The sequence below is a fragment of the Pezoporus occidentalis genome, unplaced genomic scaffold, assembly GCF_034315485.1.
Source record: "Pezoporus occidentalis ecotype Australia unplaced genomic scaffold, CSIRO_AGI_Poc_V1 ctg142, whole genome shotgun sequence".
NCBI lineage: Eukaryota > Metazoa > Chordata > Aves > Psittaciformes > Psittacidae > Pezoporus > Pezoporus occidentalis.
The window spans coordinates 604976-625332 of NW_026913230.1; the positions used below are offsets into that span (position 1 = coordinate 604976).

At 57.7% G+C, this 20357-nt stretch overlaps 1 protein-coding gene across 2 annotated transcripts; it reads right to left on the bottom strand.

Moving 5' to 3' along the window:
* Positions 1-3376: 3376 nt before the first annotated feature.
* On the bottom strand, positions 3377-19279 carry ANXA6 (annexin A6). 2 transcript variants are annotated; one of them, XM_062609896.1, is made up of 26 exons: positions 19123-19279; positions 16773-16833; positions 13954-14038; positions 13585-13679; positions 13320-13433; positions 13144-13234; positions 12955-13034; positions 12823-12879; positions 12570-12663; positions 12391-12486; positions 12028-12086; positions 11659-11781; positions 11383-11441; positions 10920-10998; positions 10070-10151; positions 9738-9832; positions 9238-9351; positions 8577-8667; positions 7776-7855; positions 7555-7608; positions 6342-6359; positions 5519-5615; positions 5184-5279; positions 4842-4900; positions 3973-4095; positions 3377-3708 (listed from the first exon to the last, which is right to left on the bottom strand). In XM_062609896.1, exons 2-26 carry the CDS (start codon positions 16788-16790, stop codon positions 3649-3651), a joined length of 2019 nt encoding a protein of 672 aa, XP_062465880.1. In that variant the 5' UTR covers positions 16791-16833; positions 19123-19279; the 3' UTR covers positions 3377-3648. The 2 variants fall into 2 exon arrangements, with proteins under 2 accessions (XP_062465880.1, XP_062465881.1); XM_062609897.1 differs by lacking the exon at positions 6342-6359.
* Between the last annotated feature and the right edge of the window lie 1078 nt (positions 19280-20357).

Here is a 20357-nt window from a genome sequence, read left to right on the forward strand (position 1 = left end):
CTCCTGCTTGTTTCAGATCAGGTCTAGCATCCTTCAGGTTGACCCCACTTAGGGATGAGCAGGATGAGCCTTGTGCATTCCCAGTGTTGCAGATCCCTGGTGGAAGTGTCCCAGCAGCCCCAGTAAGTCCACCTGCCCTCAGTGCTGTGGAGCGAACGGAGCACATTGGAAGCACGATGGGATGCTGGGGCCAGGCAGGGCCTGGCTGTCATAGGTGGCTGTGCCAGGGAGCTGGCCCTGGAGCAAGGTGGGAGCAGCTGGTTCATGGGCTCAGCTCTTTGGGGTGCCTCTTGGCATCAGCAGTGGGTTTCAGTGGGGCCTGCTGCGTGTGCCACGCTGGGATGCTCCGCAGTGGAGGGAAGCAGAAGGGCAACAGTGACGCTGTGAGAGGAGGGAGGAAGCTCCGGCCGCAGGAGGGGATTTCCAGAACATTGTGATCTGCTGCCTATGCAAATCAGGAACTCACGTTAACCTGGCAGGATGGGAGGCCATGGGATGGAGGGCAGAGGGGGGAGCCTGGCAGAGGGAAGAGAGCAGGGCAGGGAGCCGGATAGGCAAGGGGTCAGCTGAGGGATGGAGAAAGGGAGCGATCTCCCCTGCCTTCGCAGGGGTTGGAGTTGCACCATGGCTTTCCAGGGATGCCGGGCTGCTTTGGCTTTGCTGGGTTTAGCTTCCCACTGAGCCAGAGCTCCCTTGGGCCTCTGGCAAGAGAGCAAGGGCTCAGTGTCATCTGCACCTCAGGAGGAGATCCCCACCTCCTGCCTTCTTCCACAGCCTCTCCATGGCGGGACCTGGTGCAGCCCCACAATGGATATGCCAGGAGCTGTGGGAGCTGGATCCAGGAGTGCTCAGAGGATTTCCTGACATGCCTTAAGCTGTGAATTATTTGGAGTCTCAATTTGTAGTATCAGGAACAGCCCCAGAGGGGATTTCTCCCTCTTCCTCTCTCCCCTGGTCATGTCTCATTCAGTTGCGATGCCTGAGGAAACGGCTGGCCAGCAGTCATCATATCCTGGAAAGCCGGCTCCTGGGATGACAGTGTGGGGAGATCAGCTGTTTGTCCAGCCTCAGCTCACCGTGGGGACAGGATGCCCAGTGGATGTGAGGGACAAGGCTGCTGCTTCCTCCTTTGGCTTGGGAACAGGAAGAGCTGAAGAAGAAATCTGTGCCGGCTCCCAAGGCTCAAGGCTGGGATTCTCCACTCTGGGTGGGATGGAAGCAGCTCACTGATGTTTTAGCATTTACACCAACATCCCGTGTATCTCTTCACCAGATGTGGCTCCTCCCAGGGTTTGGTAGTGAAAAGGATCCACACTGGCCCCTGGAGCTGACTCAGAGGGAGAGGCCTGACCCTGTGCACACCAAACATGGGCTCACGGGGTTTTGGGGATGTCGCAACCTGTGAAATCTGGTGCTGGCTATGCCTGGAAGCGAGTCCTTGCCCCAGCACTGCCGGTCAGTGTGCACACAGCTGGGACCTGGTGTGTGGGTCCCAGACCCTGGCAGCAGCTTCACTGCCTGAAGGCTGAACAAAGGGTGGCCAGCTCGCCCTGCCTGCAGCAGGTTCCACTGACTCTGTCCCAGATCCTTTCTAAGGTGACAGGTCACATGTAACCTCCTGGCTGACACTCCTGTGCTCCAGGCTGGGTTTCTTCCACTCCTCTGTGCTTCTCTATGTCCCACAGTCTGTCTTGGTGCTGCCAGGCCCAGTTTCCCTCCTGGTTCTTTTGCAGTCCTAAAGCAACACCCCTACCCAGTGCCTCTTCCTTCCTCATGGCTGCTTCTATCCAGAGCATCTCATTTCTCTGGGTCTGGGATGGAATCCTCAGGCTCTCCAGCACAGGAAGGCTGCAGGAGTTTAGTTCAGTTGGCAGCAGGGGATGCATTTACTATGATGCATGACACCAAACAGTGTGACTCTGGTATCTTGTTCTTATCATAGGAACAGCCGGCAGTGGGTGCCAGGGAAATTCCTGGCCTTGAGATTGGTGTGCTGGGATCAGCCAGGCTTCCTGGTGGCAGCATCGCCCGAGGGGCTGCCTGGTCTCACTTGTGTTTCTGTGCCAGTCACAGGCTTATAGCAGTCATGGTACAGCCATAAACCTCACTGGAATGTTTGTGCCTGTGCCCAGGGAATACTCATAGCCCAGGAACAGTGCTTTTGGCAATAGGAAGGAGGCAGGATGATGACTTATGTTTTGTAGCCCTGTGCTAATGCTGAGCAGATTTCCTTCCCTTTGCTCTGAAGGAGTAGAGCTCCATTGCCCCAAATCTGCCTTTCCTTGATGGCTCCTGAGTCCCAAAGCATCCTTGGACATTGGAGCTGGGCCCCTGAAAGCACCATTCCTATCTGCAGACCCTGCTCTCTGTGGTTGCTATGCCATGCAGCACAGCCTCACACCCCTGCTGTGACAGTGAGAGCTGCAGTGCTGAGCTGCAGGAAGAGGTGGCAGATGAAGATCAGGGGTTATATCCTGCCTTCAAAACATCTGCAGCAGGTTCCTGGCCACATAGGAGACTCATATGCTGCTGCGGACATGGGATGGGTCCAGACCTCTCCCCCCTGCTGCCTCTTCCTACTTACAACAGCGAGGCAGAGAAACCCAAATCTCTATGGGAGAGGGTAAAATAGGTTCAGGCAGGCTGTTTTCCCCCATGAAAGGTGATTTTGGTACAAGGGGATGTTTTACAGGAAGGCATCAAGGGAATTTTCAGTGGGATAACGCCCAGCTGAATTTTTCCAGCTTCCCTGTTTTGCCTCTACATGTTGGTGCTTCTTGACCTCAGCTGGTTTTGAAGCATTATGATAATATTGTGTTATTATTTAATGCTGCTTTGATATCTTGAAGGTGAAGCTTTCCTCACCCAGCTGTTCTGAGGAAGACTTGGGCATTCAGGACTTTTTGTTCCGACTTGGAAACAATTGAAAGTGCTGGAATTTCCCACTTTTGGAAATACCAGTTCTTTTCTCCTGGGCGTTGGGGGAAGTGCAGACATCAGCTGGGGGTGTAGCCTCTATGGCATGTGTGTTTCGACTCTCGCTTCAGCAGCTTGAAAGCACAGGAAACCGCGTGTGAGGACAGATGGATGCCATCAAGCCCGATTTGTATCTCTGGTTTATGAAAGCATCATCCACACAACGGCACGAACCCTGCCAGGGGTTTTCAGAGGCATGAAGTGAAGCTCTCAGTGAAATCCCTGTGCTGCTGCCAGCCCCATATGAATTTCCAGCCCCTTCCTCACAGCAGGGAATGCTGCAGTGTTGTTTAAAGAGCATTTGGGGTCCCTGCAGTAGCAAGGAGACACTGAGACTCCTCAGCACGGGCTCAATCTCCCCCAAACCTACCCCAGTAAATTAACTGCTCTCACCCCATGGTCAGCAACAGTAAGGTTTTATTCATGAGATCTAAAATTGTCTTTTCCATCTGGGTAAATTCCTGGGTTAGTGGCATGTTGGGTATGAATTATTGTGCACATCTCCCTACCCAGAGCCCTCTGCTCCCCTCCCCGAGACCCCCCTTGCAATGTGGTGCTGCTTTCATCCTCTGCAGGGAGCCTAGTGTCCCCCGAAACCCCCGAAGCTGCAGTGACATCAAGGCAGTGGGTGCGTGCGTGCTGGCTCAGACACAAAGGGGCTCCTGCAGCCATCTAGTCCTCCCCTCCGCATAGGGTCAGCAGAGCGGTGCGGTAGTCACCGGAGGTGTCCTTCTGCAAGAGGGAGACCCGTGTCAGAGAACTGGGAAAGCCCAGGGCAAGGCATGGGGAAGGAGCATTTCCATGCCACAGGCGTCTGTGCAGCAGTGGAGGATGTCAGCACATCCCCTCTATAGCCAGAAATGCCAACACTGGAGCTGGTTGGGGTACTTCTCCCTCCCCAGGTGATGCTCTGCCACTCATGGCTATGGATCCTATAGGACCAGGACCCAACCAGACAAGGTGACAAACCAGGGAGGGATGCCCGTGTGTCCTCACCTCAATCATGCGGTGCAGAGATTTGTCGAACAGGTCCATGAACTCGGCCCGGATGTTGAGCAGGTCAATCTCGCTCCGGGAAATCATGATGCGGGTGAGGGTCCTCTCATCCGTGCCAGCACCCTGCAAACGGGAGCTTCAGCAAGTAACCCCAGAGGGACTGGGGCTCGGGGACCCTCTGGGCATCTCCAGCACAGCCCAAACTGGAGACTGGGTCCAGAGGAGAGCCACAAAAGTCATCAGAGGGCTGGAGCACCTTGCCTATAGAAAAGGCTGAGAGTTGGGTTATTTAGCCTGGAGAAAAGAAGGGTCTGGGGAAACATTATTGCAGCCTTTCAGTACTTAAAGGGAACTTACAAGATAGGGACAGACTTTTTAGCAGGGCCTGTATCAATAGGAAAAGGGGTGTTTTAGTTTTAAACTAAAAGAGGGGAGATTTAGACTATAAGGAAGAAAGTTTTACAATGAGGGTGGTTCAACACTGGCACAGGCTGCTTAGAGAGGCAGTAGATGCACCATCCCTGGAAACATTCAAGGCCAGGTTGGATGGGACTCTGAGCAACCTGGTCTAGTGGAAGGTGTCCCTGCTTATGGCAAGGGGGTTGGAATTAGATGATCTTTAAAGGTCTCTTCCAACCCAAACCATTCTATGATTCTCTGATGTCTCCTCAGACACGTGCTGAACTTGCTGCTGACAAGCCACAAGCCCAGAAAGCTGATGAGGTATTGGTTTGAGCTCAGCCCTGCCCTGTTCCCTCAGGGATGGACAAACCCCATCACTGCCATGGCGTTAAATCAGAGATTCCCAAATGGTGCCTGCCCTGCACAGCCCCCTCCCACAGCTCAGGCCCAGGAGACCCCATCTGCACCTTCATGGACTTGTAGAGCTTGTCAGCGAAGAAGGCCGGCTTGTTCTTCACACTCCGCACTGCAACACATAGAGGGGAGAGAAGGTGAGCTCCTGACTCGTGACACCAAGGGGACACATCACAGCACAGAGCTGTGCCACCCACTGGGTCAGCTGCAAGCCTTCCTTGGTACAAGGGTGCAGGCTTGGCCCCATAGGACACCCTCATCCTGTGCCACACTGTGAGCATCCATGGCCCAAAGGCAGCAGGAATCTGCTGTCACGTTGCCTTGGCAGAGGCAGGTGAAGGGACTGCAGCCCTCAGGGGAGCCCTGCCCCGATGGAGCACCCTCTGGGCACTGACCGATGGCCAGGAAGGCGTCCCTCACGTCTCCCGACATCCGCTTCCTGATGGCGTGCTCCACATCATGGTTGGTCAGTTTGATGAACTCCTGGAACACTGGAGGTGGGCAGAGGAAAAGGTCACTGCTGAGCAGCTCCATCCCTGCCCTGCGCACCCAGGAGACTTGAGCCTCAACCATGGATCCCAAATGCAACACCATGCCATCTCCTCCCACTGCTCAACCTCAGCCCTGGGGAGATCCCAATCTCCTGCTGCCCAGGAGTCCCATCCAGCCCAAAGGAAAGCACTTGTGTTGCAGCGGAAGGTCCAGCATCAGTGGAGGAGCGTGGTCCTACCTCTGCGGAGATGGGGGTAGCTGCGGGTGCAGAGGATGCTGAGGAAGCGGGTCTCCAGGGAGTCACTGGAGTCATTGCTGGACACGTCAGCAAGTTTCTGGGAGAGCAACCGAGAGTGAAGAGGGAGGCAGGGGAATGGGCATAGCAGAGAGGGACAAAGATGTCGAACAGCTCTTGCTGGGACAACCAGTCCTGAACACCCTGTTGCAAGGGGGCAGCCTCTTATGAGCAGGGCATTGGGGGGGGGAGTATTTTGAAAAAACAAGAAACAAACAAAAAAAGCCAATCCCCCAAAAGCCCTTTGCAGTGCTCATGGTTCAGGTTTTCATCTTTCTTTTGGGGAGGCTGTTTTGAGGGTGACCAGCATTACACAGGGAATACAGAGCCGCCACATGCAGGAGCCACCCTCCACCCTGAACAACAGCAGTGCTGCCTGTGGGTGAGACGGCTGCTGTACACCACATCCATGAGGCTATTGCAGTAGAATTCCCCAGATCCCACTTGTGGTGAGGCAGGGAAGCCAGTCCAGAGTCCCACAGTGCCAGGAACATAGGTCCTGCATGCATGATGCGTGTCCCCAGCCCTCCCAAGGGCAGGAAGGTGGCTATGTCTCCTGCCCAGTGCACAAGGAAGTGCCCTCATGCAAGTCCCATCTGTCCCCTTGTAATCCATCCTGATGCAAGGACCCTGGAGCCCCAGGCAAGCAAACAGAAATGTAGTCAGAGGAGCCAGTGTATGAGGCTGCTATTCCCAGCTCCAGCCCTGCACCCGAGGGCTGCAGCATCCCCTCAAACACACTGAGAGTGAAAGGGCAGGCACTCACCAGGGTCTCAGCAACGACCTGGTGGAGAGAAAGAGAGAGACAGGAAGACAACAGGGTCAGAAGATGCTGCTCAACCTTTATCCTTCCCTGACAAAGCAAGGGAAATCTAGCAGAATCCTCTAAAATGACATGTCCTCAACTCCCCTGCTTCCCTGGGAGTGGACCTGATCTTAGGACCTTTGTCTTCCTCCAGTCTGGCCTCTACACCACTAATTGGGGTGGTCTTTGGCCAGACAAAGTGAGCCTCACACATCTGGGACTTGGGTACCAGCCTGTTCCTCCTCCAGGAGCATCCTTGCCTGGCCCCTGACTCACACCAGCCTCTGCACAGGAGGCAGGAGGAGGGAAAGGGCAGTTTCCCGGCTGCCTTGTCCCTCCCTGTGTTTGTCATCCCTGCCTCTCTCTTTCTCTGCAGCAGGTCGAGGCGAGCAGCAGCGCATGCAGCAGGAAGCAGGCAGCGCAGCATCCGCTCCCTCTGCCGGCAGCATCCCTGATGGGAGAGCTGGGAGCGTGCCTTGGAGCAAGCAGTGCTGCCACAGGACAGCCAAGCGAGAGCTCAGGTTTGGCTCTGCACCAAGCTTCCCCTTTTGGAAGAGACTCGTGCCAAAGGGGCAGGAGGCCAAGTGCACAGCCCCAAGGTCACAGATCTCCTGGGAGCGGGAGCTGTGCCAGGCAATGGGGCCTCAGCTCCCCACTACATCATTTCTGGCTGCTCAGCTTTCCCCTTCCAGCCCTGACTGAGCACAGCCCAGTAAAGATGAGGCTATGGTTTAGGGGCTGGCAGGGTGAAAAGTAGCTTAGGCTTCAGTGCTGCCCCATGAGCAACAAAGAGGTGTGTGGCTCCTGCAAACCAGCCCAAAGCTGCCTTCGAAGCTCAAGTGCCAAATTGCAGTGTCAGTGTGTGTTACTGGACCCCAAAGTGGCAGCTCTGCACAAAGAACGGTGCAGTCCCCAGCTGGGAGCTCCCAGTGCTGCTGTCGTGGTCTGCAGCTCCCCCATGCATGGTGCAGCAGAGCCCAGGGCATCAGCAACCAGGCCTGGGAGCTTTACCCTGGAAAGGTGTCACATCCCCTGGCATCTCCCCCTGCAGCTTGCAGACACCCTGCCCCAGCAGCATTTGCTTCCCTGAGGATGCCATTTCCAGACCAGGGGATGCAACATCCTCACTTGTTCTATGCAGAGCCTGTCACAGCACTGCTAGCACGGGTCTTACCTTAGCATCTTCATGTGCCTGGGTGAGGTTCTCTGGTCCTTCATCGCGGTTGCCCTGTGTTCAACACAAAAATCATGGTGCAGGGGAGAGGACATCTCCTGGGAGAGCCCCAGGCAAGGGGATGGCAGCAGCACTGCCCAGCCAGGCAGTGATGCTCTGTCTCCTCCATAGCCACCATCCATGGCAGGGAGGGGACAGTGCCCAGGGAGAGCCGCCCTTACCAGAGCCAGGGAGACGAGAATCCTCTTGAAGTGCCCTGATGTGTCAGAGCTCAGGTCATCTTCCAGTTGCTTGTTGTAGGCTGTGGAGAAGGGGGATGCCTGAGTCCTGCTCCCTGCCTGCAGCTCTGCTTTCCCCCAACCAGTGCCTGGCTAATCCCCAGGTGGCTTGTGGATGGCAGTGGCCACCTTCCAGCCTTTGTATGGATGAGGCAGATGCCTCCATCTGGTATTTCCAGGGCTGGGGAGGAAGGGATAAACCCAGCAGCTCTAATGCCCTGGGCGTGTGCACAGCCTCTTGCTCCAAGTGCTCCCAAGGAGAAGGGATCAATGAGAGAGCTCTCAGGGAGACATCAGTGGCAGAGCTGGGATATGTCACTGTGACATGGAGAGAGGCCAAGACCAGTGCTCTGCTGGGGGTGAATGCCCATAGAGCCTGTTCATAACCATGGGCTCTGTGGGGGAGAAGAGGCTGCAGCTTTAACCCAGCTCGCAGCTCAGGTTTCCCCAGGGAGAAGGGGTCATGGGTGGAAAGGAAAGAGACATGCACAGTATGGGAGCATGAGAAATCACAGGATGGATTTGAGGGCTCTTGTTGGCACCATCCCAGGTTTCCACTTCTCTTTCATAAGGTGTTGGACCTGGGGAAGAGCCTTGCCTGGAGGCACTAAAAGACCTTCACAGCACCAAGCCATGCACCCAGAGACAAGAATTGTACCCCAGGCTCTGGAAGGGCTTTGAACAGTGTTAAACACGGTCTGTGCCCAGGGCCTGGGTGCTCCCCACGTCCCTCCTGTGCCGTACCTTCCTGATATGCCTCGTTGATAGCCTTGATCTCCTGGTTGTTCCGTGTGGCCATGATTTCGATGAGGACGCTCTCATCTGTGCCAGCGCCCTGGAAGAGAGCAGCGTGGTGGAATGCTGTGGGTGCCAGCACTGGACAAGGACACAGCAGCATCACCCCACCACACCAGGCAAGGAGGTGCTGCTCTGACCCCAGGGCTACAATGTGCCAAAAACCCATGTCCAGCAAATAACCACAGTGGCTGGTAGGAACCAGCAATGAAGCACCCAAGTGTGGTACCAACTGGTGTGACTGGTGGACAGTGGTGTACACTGGTTTGCCCTATCATGGCTCTCCTGTAGCTGCCTGTGCCTAGCAGAGCACTGCTCCCACCACACAGCAGGGATGCTCTGTGAGGCAGTCTCCCCAAGAGGCTTTATCTAGAAAGTGGGTAGAATGTACTGGGCTGCAAAGAGGCCAAACTGGGTTCCCACTGGGTCTGGAGTGCAAACCAGGTCTATATCCTGGTGCTTTTTGCTCTCCTTCTGCATAGGAGATGAGAGCCTGGGGACCCATGAAGCTGGGGTACACTCACAGCCCTGGGCCACTGACAGAGCAGGTACAGCCACAGCAAAAGCCACCCCATCCTCATGTACTGAAGCCAATGCCAGCAGCAGTTACCTCCACGGCCTTCCTCAGCTGCTTGGCATCGTACTGTGCTGGTGTGAGCATGAGCCCCAGGATCAGCTTGGCCAAGCTGCCCGAGAGCTCAGACTTCAGGTCTGCCATCAGGTCCTGTGAAAGCATTCGAGGGTTCAGCCCCGGCTCCTTCCACAGGGATGGAGGAGCAGAGGCAACACCAGGGAGGAAACAGGGGAGGGCAGTGTGGAGGTGGGAGACATCTGGGAATGCCCACGGGGTGGTTTAAGGTCACATTTTGGGGTGGCTCTCAGGACATCCTGGCTCTGGAGTACTCTGTGTGGCAATGAAGCGAAGGGGAATGGACACCCTCCCCTGGGGCTGGTGGTGCACCCAGAGCAGGAGCTGCTTTGACAACTCGGTCCTCCTTGAGGAAGTGATGCCAAGGCAGGACTTATTTCAGTAAGGGCAGATCTCAGTGTGGGATGGGGCAGGATGCAGGCAGAGGGAAGGAGCAGGGTGGGAGGGGAATCCAGCAGTACCCTGCCATAGTGAGCCTTGTAAGCCTTTAGGATCTGCTGCCTCTGGGCATTGCTCCTTTGTGTCAACACCTCGATGATGGCCCCTTCGTCTGTGCCTGCAATGACAGCAATGACACTGGGGAGAGCTGAGGGGCCAGAGCCACCTCGTGTCACCCCTGACCATGGGCACATCACCATCCCTGTGCCAGCAAACTGGGGCCGTGGGGAAGGGAGAGCTCCCACAGCTCCAAAACCATCCTGATTCCCCCTGGGGCTTTCACACAGGGTGGTTTTAAGCCCCAGGAGCTGTTGATGAGCAGCAGGAAGGGGCTGGGAGCATGGTCCCTACTTACCCAGGCCCTTCATTGCCTTCCTCAGCACCTGAGCATCCCCATCATCATTGAAGCTTTCCGTGGGCTGCACGGTTCCTCGCAGCTGTGAATGCACAGAGGGGTTTGGGTTCATCCCTGAGCTGGGACGGAGGCAGGGATGGAGAGAGGGAAGGAAGGTGCCACCAGGCAAGCGGAGGCCAAAGCAGGTCATGTGTTAGTGCAAGCACGTGGGGCTCAGTAAGGATGTCGCACCACTGTCACCCCTTCCATCCAGGGGCAAACCATAGCCAGGCCAGCAGAGAGAAGACAGCAGCAGACAGTCCCTGAGTCTTGGTGTCCTGCTCAGTGTTACACCCACCTCCCCTAGCACTGGGACACATCAGCTAAGAGCCAGAAGAGGAGTCACTGAAAGAGTGCCTGCTCCTGCCCTGCAATTGTACCCTCCTGCATCCTTACATCTCCCCCTGTGCACTAGGGCTCAGGGTGTCCTTTCTGTGCATCCTAAATCACCCTTCTGTGGGTGCCTCCAGCCACATGCAGGGTGCCAGCTCCCCATGGCACGGCTGCGTCCCAGCCAGCCCTGGGGAGCAGGAGGTCTCCAGTGGGCACCGGAGCAGGGCTGAACGTGCTGCACTGCACAGACATGCGGGGAAAGGAGGCCTCAGAGAGAAGAGGGGGTTAGTGGAGCCGGTGAGGGACAGCCAGCCCTGCCGGGTTACATCCCACCAACCTCATGCCCCAAACCAAACAGTGTTGATAGAAGCCACAGAGCAAGAGGCAGAGCGGAGGTGTGGGGCTGGCTGTGCCCCAGGGCAGAGAAGAGCAGCCCCAAGCTGGCGGGGAGCAGAGAGGGGGTCCGGGGGGTGCTGACCTCTACTTTGGCCACCGCACTAAGCTCCCACATCCGATAGGCCACCTGCGCCGCCTCGGGGAAGAACTCACCTGCAGCACTGCAACGGGAGGGCAAGGACAGGGCACAGTGAGCCGGGGGGGCCCATGTCCCACCAGCAGCCACCCCCTGCCCGGCCCCTCCAGGAGGGGTGTTTGGTACCCACTGGGTGCTTGCTGTGGGGCTGGGCGGGAATGGGGGAAAAATGGGTGGTAAATCCCAACCATCCCCACTGGAGCATCCTCTCTACAGGTCTCTGCCTTGCAGGGCTGCCACGTGCCAAGGAGGCACCATGGCATTGTGGTTGGCCATAAAGAGGGGCCATAGGGCCCCTGTACCAATCTGCTGCCACTGTGGGCGCTGCTGTCCAGGTGGTCTGACCCACAGGTCTGTACCCAGCACCAAGGGGATGAAGATGGACAAAGAGGGTGATGGGTGATCTTACTCATCGTCCCCTCCGCACAGCTTCAGCAGAGCCTTCTTGTACTCCCCGGAGGTGTCCTCCTGGAAAGAGAAAAGGAGATGGAGAACCATGCATCAGGGAGGGTCAAGGTAATGCCATGGGATGGGTGCACTGGGGAGGCGTTTCCCTGAGCCTTGTCCTTGGAGATGGACACCCAGCACAGGAAGCTGGGGATGGGTTTCAGCCCTTCCATGGGTGCTGGCATCACAAGGGAGCTGGCAGTTGCTTGGAGGGTGACTGGGGACCCCCAGCACTTACCTTTATCATGTTGTAGAGAGATTTCTCATACTTGGTCCTGAACACCTCCCGGATGTCCAGCATGTCAATCTCGCTGCGGGACACCATGATGCGGATCAGCGTGTTGTCTCTTGTGCCCAGCCCCTGCAACGGAGGAGTCCCTGCATCAAGCTTGGTGTGGTCAAGCAACCCTGCTCAGCCCATCACATTTGGGACCCTTTATCAGACTTATACACAGCTCTGGGTCTGAAGGAATAGCTCCTTTGAAGGGAAGACCAGAAACCCAGGTCACAGGTCCTGTCTTCATGGTCCTGCATCACCGTGTCCTCCAGCAAGCACCCTGTGGCAAGGGGACCCCCTGGAGAAGGGATGATCCACTGATCCACTCACCTTCATGGCCTTGTAGAGCCTTTCAGCAAAATACTCTGCAGTGCTTCTGATGCACTTCACTGTGGGGAAATTGAGGCACAGTGAGGGATGCTGAATAGGTACCACATTCAGCATCCAGTTTGAACCCATCAGTGGGGATGCAGAATGGGTACCACGTTCAGCATCCAGCTTGAACCCATCAGTGGGGATGCAGAATGGGTACCACATTCTGCATCCCCACTCGCCCCAAAGAAGCCTTCCTGAGCTCCCTGAAGACAGGTACGGCCACAACCACAACCCCACTGGCTCTTGCACTAAGCCTTCCCACCCCAGCAAGGCCAGTGGTGTGTTTTCACAGTACTCCCCACACCAGTGCTGACTTACCCACAGCCAGCATCAGCTTCTCAAAGTCACCAGAGAGCTCTCCCCGGATGCTCCTCTCAATTGGCTTCCCAGAAATCTTCAGGTACTCATCAAAGACTGTGGGATGAGAGCAGGATGATGCCTGCAGAAGCTGCCCAAATCCCTTCAAGCCCAATCCCAAGCTTGCGGGAGATGCTCACCCAGGCGGAGATGCTGCTTGCTTCGCCGCCCAAGGATGTAGATGAACTGGGCCTCATCTGTGCCCCATTTCAGCTCACCAGCTTCCAGCAGGTCCTTGTGGGATGGGGAAGGCAGCAGAGCCTGAGTCAGGGTGCTGCCTTCATGGGGCTCTGCCCAAGCAGGGGTGCCCTTGATGCCCATCTGCCTTTTGCTGTCTGGACGTGCCACCAGCCCCATCCCTGCCTGCCCATCCCAGCAACCTCCCAACCTCACCTTGGCATCCTGCTTCACCAGGTCCTCGCTCACCACATCATCCTCCTCCCTGGCACCCTGTGAGACAGCAACGGGCTCAGCCCTCCTGGGTGCAGGCACCATCACCTACAGATGCCAGTCAGATGGACATACCTGGAGCAGAACGATGAGCATCTTCTTGAAGTGGCCTGAGGTGTCTCCAACAATGTCAGCCTCCAGGTCTCTCTCATAGGCTGGTGGAAGAGGGAGAAGTCAGGTTTGGAGAGGTGGATCCCCTCATCTCTGCCCCTTGTCCTGGCCCCAGGGGACACAGGGCAGCCCCTGCCCCTCCCCAGCCCTCACCATCTTTGTAGGCAGCCACCAGGTCATGGATCTCCTGGTTGGTGCGGGAGGCGAGGATCTCAATGAGGCACTTCTCATCCGTGCCAACACCCTGTGGGCACAGAAACAGCCCCATGAGCAGTGGGGACAGCCGGGGTGTCCTCGGAGGGGCCCTGGAGGGGCTGCCCACCCCTTACCGCGATGGCATCTTTGATCTCTTTGGCATCACTGTAAGGCGGGGGCCGCATCAGGCTCACGATCAGCCGCTCAAACTTCCCCGTCAGCTCGTACTTGAGGTCTGCAATGAGGTCCTGGTGGAGGGGGATAAAGAGGATGGGGGCACTTTGCTCCAAAGCATCTCTGAATGGGTCCAGGGAGCTGTGGGTCTCTGTGTGGGGTGGTTGGTGGCAGCCATGGCTACCTGCAGCGGCTGCAAGGACCAGGGAGTGCTTCTGCTGTTACCTTCCCATACTGGGACTTGTAGGCTTGGCAGATCTCCACTCGCTGCTTGTTGTTTCTGGATGTGATGAGGTCGAGGATGGCCTCCTTGTCACTGCCTGTGGGGACAGCCAGCAGTCACATCTAGCCCCATAGCTAGGGCTATGGCTGGGCTCATCATAGCCATCCTGCCCCAAAGAAGCCCCAAGCTGCTTCTGACTTGGGGCTGGGAGGAGAAGCAGAACTGAGCTGGCTCCAGGGAGGAAAGGGGAACCAGGAGAGGCCCTGGCATACTGCTAAAGCAGGCAGCTGAGAGGAGAGGCAATGCAGGATACCAAGTCAACTGAATGAACAGGGGATATATAGGGTAGAAACGTGGAGGAGCATCCATACCAAATCCCTTCATTGCATTGTACAAGGCCTCTGCATCTTGGCTGGCATCAAAGCCTGGGAATTCTTTCACTGACCCCCTGTAGACCTAGGGCAAAGGAGGAGAGAAGGGAAGGTGAAAGGGGAAGGAGAAGCCTCTGGTGGGGTGGGGAAGGAGAAGTTGAAGCTGAGCAGGAATGAGGTCAGATCCATTCCTGCTCGTGCTGCCTGAAGGCAAAGCTCAGCCTCAAACAAACACTTGTTCTCATTTGTTTGCTTTTGTTTGCTCTCCCTGTCCTCTAAATTGTTTGTGTCAGGTCATGGAGTACGTACACAGCCTTCCCTCCCCTGTCTCCTGGCACTGCTGTTTGCGCTCTGTGTTTAAGCTGGATACAATCCTCCCCCTGCACTAGCAAGAGCCAGAGCGTTTGAAGGCAGGTTCCTTCAGCTCTTTCAGTTCCCAGCACCATTTTGGGGGTGGTGGCAGCAAAAGGGGAGACCCCATGGTAGGGTTGGACACCTGAATGCAGGGGAAGGCACCCAAGGACCAGGGTAATCCCCCTGCAGTGCAGCGGTGCTGAAGGGAGTTATCAGGGCTGGATTCAGAGCAATGAAGGAAGTCATTTTCCATCGCCTGTTGTGAGCAGGGAAACCCTCTGGATGCTGAGGATGCCCAAGCCCTGCATGGCCTCAAGGCAAGGAGGCACAGGCACAAAATCACTGTGGGCTGCTAAGCAGAAAGCACTGAGAAGCACCAGAGCTGCCAACAGCCTGTCCTGTCCCATCACTCTACAGGGCCCAGGCTGGTCTGAGGGGTCAGAGCAGTGATCCCCAGTACAGGGAAAGACTTCCAGGAGCCTGAGAAATGCCAGGGATTGCCATGATCCACTTCTGTGTGCCCCTCTGCACCTCCAGGCTGCACAATGGGGAGCCCAGAAGTGATGCCCACACACAGCTTCTCCCCAGGTCAGCTTTGCCCACAGGAGCCTGGGGTCAGGCTCTGCATGGGACCAGCCCCGACCCTGGGTGGAAGCTGATGTGAAACCAGGCTGAGCCAGGGCTCTCAGCTGTGTCAGCACCCCAGGAACACTGACGATGCTCCAACCGGGTACCTACACCTCCATGGGATCACCTGCTTAGGGTATGCTGCAGGGCTTGACATCCCCAGGAGCTGTACAAAGGCCCAGGGCTGTTGCCAGCATGGGCATCTAAAGCTAATGTGTCCCCAGAGAAGACGGGCATCAGGCAGGTAGCACCAGCATCCTTGACCCAGTACCTCCAAGAATGAACCCAATGGGATGGACATGGGCAGCTCTATATCCATCGCTCCCCTGGGTCCCATCCCAATGCCACAGCACAACAGCATCACTGCATATCTCATCCAACACCTTCAGAAAGAGCCAAGCCATTGTACCCCTTTTTTTCCAGAGAGAAACCAGTCCAGGCTGGGCACATCCCACAGGATGGAGCTCCTCTTTCAGGAGGAACTGCTGGCACCCATATCCCATATGGTGGGAACCACATCAGGCAAGAGGAGACGCTGCCCTTCGATGGCACAGGACAGATCGTATTGCAGGTGATTCATCAGGAGCGCTGGATTTAGCCGCACTTCCCGGCAGCTCCGGGACCCTCCTGGCCCGGCGCGAGCTGCTGCCCACATGTACCTCGCAGGAATGGAAATAAGAAGCTGCAGGGCAAAGGAGGTGCCTGGAGGCAGCAGGAGGGGACAAGGCTGTGTTCCTGCCTCCTGAGCTATCAGATGAGCTGCCTGTCTTGCAGTGCTGTCATGGTGGAGAAACTGAGGCAGGAGCTCATTGCTGTGCATTGCCCAATGCTCCTTGAACTCATGGGGGAATGAGCCCCATGGAATGGCAGAAACACCCCTGGGGAGAGAAAGCGCATCCCGCCTGCTGCGCCCTCCTCACATTCCAGCCCCCTTCCCAAATTCCGCTCCAGCTGCTGGGGCCCCGCTTCCCCTCCTCCAGCCTCTGAGTCATCCCGGCCTGCCCGGGACCTCCCAGCTAAAAATAAGCCAGGCTGGGGCCGGGAGGGTGGAAGCAGAATTCCCAGCGTGGCTGCGCGCTGTCCCACCGCATGGCTGCTGGGGGTCCTGGACCCCCACAGGGGCGATGCTCACCCACACTGGGCTTCAGTTTCCCCATCCAGAGCCAACCAACCCTTCAGCTGGGCAGGAAGCAGCGGGTAATGGGGCTCGAGGCAATCATTCCTTGATCTCCCGAGGGAATGGAAACCAGAGCCTGGCTCCAGCAGTGAAAGCAGGCTGTGCACATGGGCTCCTCCCCTGCCTAGCACACTACCCGCAGGCAGGCTGCGCCCCATCAGCCGCAGCTGCCCACCGAGGCAGGGTTTTCCACTCAATCCAAGATGTTTTCCTGGCTGGGGGGAATCACCTGCTCACCCGGCTGCCACGCTGCATCAGGCTTGTTGAGGGGGAGAAATCCAGACCGAGCAGGAGAGGCCAAGGCAGGGCTGCATGCCTCGCAGCAGGCTCGGGTGGGATCTCTCTCCAGTGAAATCCCAAATCCCCAGTGCAGTGTCTGTCCTCCACTTCCCACAGTCCTGCTTCTCTCCCCCATCCCACTGTGGTCCCAAAAGGATTTTTGCTCCTTGCTGTCCCTGCTCTCCCCGCCAGCACTTCCCCATCTGCATCGCATCCAGACAGCACTGGTTGGAGAGGCAGGAATGTAAACAGGCTCTGAGCAGCATTGTGCTCCAAGCACGTCTCAGTCAGCCCTGCTGCATGATGGAGATGCTGCCCCAGCTCTGGGGTCTGCCTTGTGACACCTAATCACCCATCCCCACCATGTGTGCATCACCCTTACCTTTCCTTTAGGCGCCATGGCTTCCCAAGCTGGAAATCACTGGAGTGAGGGCAAGGAGGAGCTGCGGGATGGAACAGAGAAGCCAACATGAGCCAAAGCCCCCTCTCCATGGGCTGTGTTAGTTAAGGGAGGCTTTGCTCCTTCCCTTGGGTGCTGCTGCCATCCATCACTGTGGGTGTGCTACCCATGGGGAAGGTGATGGATGGGTGCTGCTGGGGAGGCTTGGGGATGCTGTCACCAGGTCCTTTGGTACCTGGCACTGAGCTGGGGACACCATAGACCAGGAGCAGCAGAGACGGGCCCCGTGCTGCTTCCTGCCAGTGCAGAGAGAACCCAGGAGGGGAAGAAAGTGCTGAATAGGTGGAAATGGGCAGAGCATCCTCTGCAGGGCTGACCCTCCTCACTGCACCCCGTAATGCTCCCTCTGCAGCCCCCCCCCCCCCCCCAAGCCCTGGGACTAGCCCAGCTTCCTCAGTGCTCAGGATGCTCAGTGCTGGGCAGCCCCTGCAAGTTGCCACCAGCTTTAATCTGAGTTCCTGTGCACTGAATCAAGGCCAGCATCAAACCCCACGCACCCGGCACAGCTCAGGAAACAGCTGTGTTTCCAGAGTAACTCGCAGGTTGTTTTCTAACAAACACCAGCACCATTTATAGCTGCAACCCTCCTGTGGCCTGGGCTCTCCTCACCCTCCCAAGGTCCCCAGACAGTGCAGTTGCTCTGAGAAAGCCGATGGAGGGAGAGAAGCAGCTGGAAAATGGAGCCCGGCCATGAATGAACCACTGAGCGTCAGCTGAGCTCCAGCCATGAGGCACTGCCCCTCCTTGCTAGTGCTCGGCTCTAAGACACGTTGCAGGGAAGCTCAAGGCACATCAGGGCCGCCCCAGGGGGGATTTCTGCCCGTTTCTGCCCCCAGGAATGCTCCATTCCATGCAGCAAGTAGGGGAAATGATCTGAACTTCCATGGCTTGGCTCTCCATCCCTATGAGAGCACCCATGGTGGGGGAGACCCAGCCCTGCAGCCATCACTGCGGCCGGGTCACCCTGCTCGGGTGCAGGAAGTCTTTTGACACCCGTAAGCATCCTTCAGAGGGGAGGAAGTGTTGCAGAGAACCAGAGCTGCCTTCACCCCCTTTCCCTTTTCAGGCTGTGAGTCTTGGCTAATCCCCCTGGCTGAGGGAGAGCCCCCCGCGTGCCCCATGCGCAGCGGGGCTGCACTGCGGCCGGGCAGGGATCCCAGCCCCTGGCCCATATAGGCTTTAATGCCACTCAGGTGCCTGGGTACCTTCCATGGAGCAGAGAGAGCCCTGCAAGGCACAGCCCGTGGCCCTCCATGCATGCGGCAGTGGGGCTGAGACTGCACAACTCATCTCAGCAATGGTGGAGGATCACCTGCCACACCCAGCCCCAGCCTGGCCCTGTCCCCACTGCAGCGGGTGGGGAGCAGCCCCCCTCTTGCTTTGCCAGCACCCGATTCGAGAGGGATGCCCAGACACATCCATGGGGATGCCTGGAGGCTGCAGAGCCCCATCATAGGGGGATACCTGCCCCCCCTACCCAAATGATGGAGAAGTTTAAAGCACGAGTGTACCACGAGAAGCTCTAAATGATGTGCACAGCCCATCCCCTTTGCAGAACAACCCACCCTTACCAAGAAGCCTCTGTCCCACGAGCAGTGTGCACCCCAACAGCCTCTCCATAGCTCCCCCATGGCTTTGGGTTCAGAGTTTCAGCCCAGGAGCCCAGCAGCTATTTCTGCAGCCCTGGCAGGGCTCTCCCAGTGTAACTGCTTGTGGTGGAGGCCACGACACACCCAGTGCCCCGCTGTGCTGCCCATGGGCCGGGAAGAGACCTTCCCTGGGTTAAAAAAGCAGCATCCATCCTCCCTGTGAGGCAGGGGAGATCCCCAAGTCCCCTGCCCCACCTCCCTGCCACGAAGTACCAAGAACTCCGTGCCCCTGGGGTGCAAAACTCAGTGGGTACCAAACCACGGGCATCCCGGTGGGTACCAAACCAGGGGCATCCTCTCCCCCGAGCCCAGCCCCGACCCCCGCACTGAAGGACGGGTGTTCCTGCCGCACCGGGGCACAGACAAAGCCACATCCCGGCCAGGACACACCCATGTCCCCGCACCAACACCAGCACCCCCCCAAACCCCACCCTGCGGCACCGCAGCCCCGAGATTTGGTTAAAAACAACGGATTTTCGCATAAAGATAAAGAAAACAAAGACCCGCCCCGCAGCCTCCCCTTGCGCGGCTCCACGCCCGGGGCCAGGGCTCCGTTCCCGTCGCACACCACCACGGTAGCTTAGCACGGGACCGCTCTCCCCCCCCCCGTCCCGCACACTCACAAGCGGCACCGGGGCCTGTCCGGGTGCTCCTGCGGGACCGCGTGTCCGCTCCGTGCTCCCCTGCGCTCCGTCCTTGGCGAGCGGCGGCTTCCTCCGGACCGCGCGTCACTGCTCACGAGCCCTCCAGTCCCCGCCTGCCGCGGCACCGCGGTGAGGGCCGCGCTCAGCCCCCCCCGCCCCGTTCCGCCCCGCGGGGCTGGGTGCCCACAGTGCGGGGGGACCCCGGTGTCACCTTCTGCGTGCCGAGGGGGTCACTGGGCACAACAGCCCCACAGGTGCGGGCAGGGGCTCTGTGCCCGTGGTGGGGACGCAGTGCAAGGGGATGGCGGTGATTGCGCTTCAGCTGCGGAGGTGTCATCCCTTCCGTCCCCCCCTCACCCTGGTTTCTTGGGGTGCAGGGTACTCATGGGGTGCTCCTGTCTGCAGACGCCTCCACTCGCACCAGATCACCCCTTTCCCTGGTTATGGTTGGAGAAGGTCCATCCCTGCCTCCCTCTGCAAAAGCCAGACGGAAGGATGTTGCCCCCCCAGGGACCTGTGCTGATCAGGGCTCTCCATGGGGCAGAAGCTGAGCTGAAGAGGGGCAGTTGCTGTCCTCCATTCCCCCCAGCCTTCCTTCTGTGCTGCAGACACAGGGATGAGAAGTTGCAGCACAGGCACGGGTGGGGATGCAGGGTGAGTCTCTCTGAGATGCTCCTGGCAGGCTGTACCGCTGCCTGCCATGCCCTCAGGCCATTTCCATCCCTGCCTCACCCACGTTAAACCGGCTCCTTCTTTATCACCATCCTTTACCCCAGCCAGCACAGAAGCTGCAGCAAGGCTGGAAGAGGTAGTGGAACTGACCCTGGAACAATGGGCAGCAGTGTCTGTGCCCTGGCTGGTGCCAGCAGGAGCAGATAAAACCAAGGACGCCCTTGGGAATTTGAAGGTTGCTGACATATTTCAGGCATCCAAACCCTGCTGATATCTTCTGACTAGAACATCTCTCTGGGGCTGCAAGGCAGCCGAGCTGCTCAGCCCTGCCTGTCCTGGGCAGCAGGGACCCCAGGCTGGATGTGACATGCTCAATGCCAGCTTGCACCACTGCTCCTCCGTGCCCTGTTGTTCCCTTGGGCTGGCGTTGGTGTCTGGAGACCTCTCTCACATGAGAGAGCGTGGGTGACAAGCACAGCTTTGTTCACCCTGCACTGCAATGCAGGGCAACAGCCCTGCTCTCCTCCTGGTGCCCCTGCTGT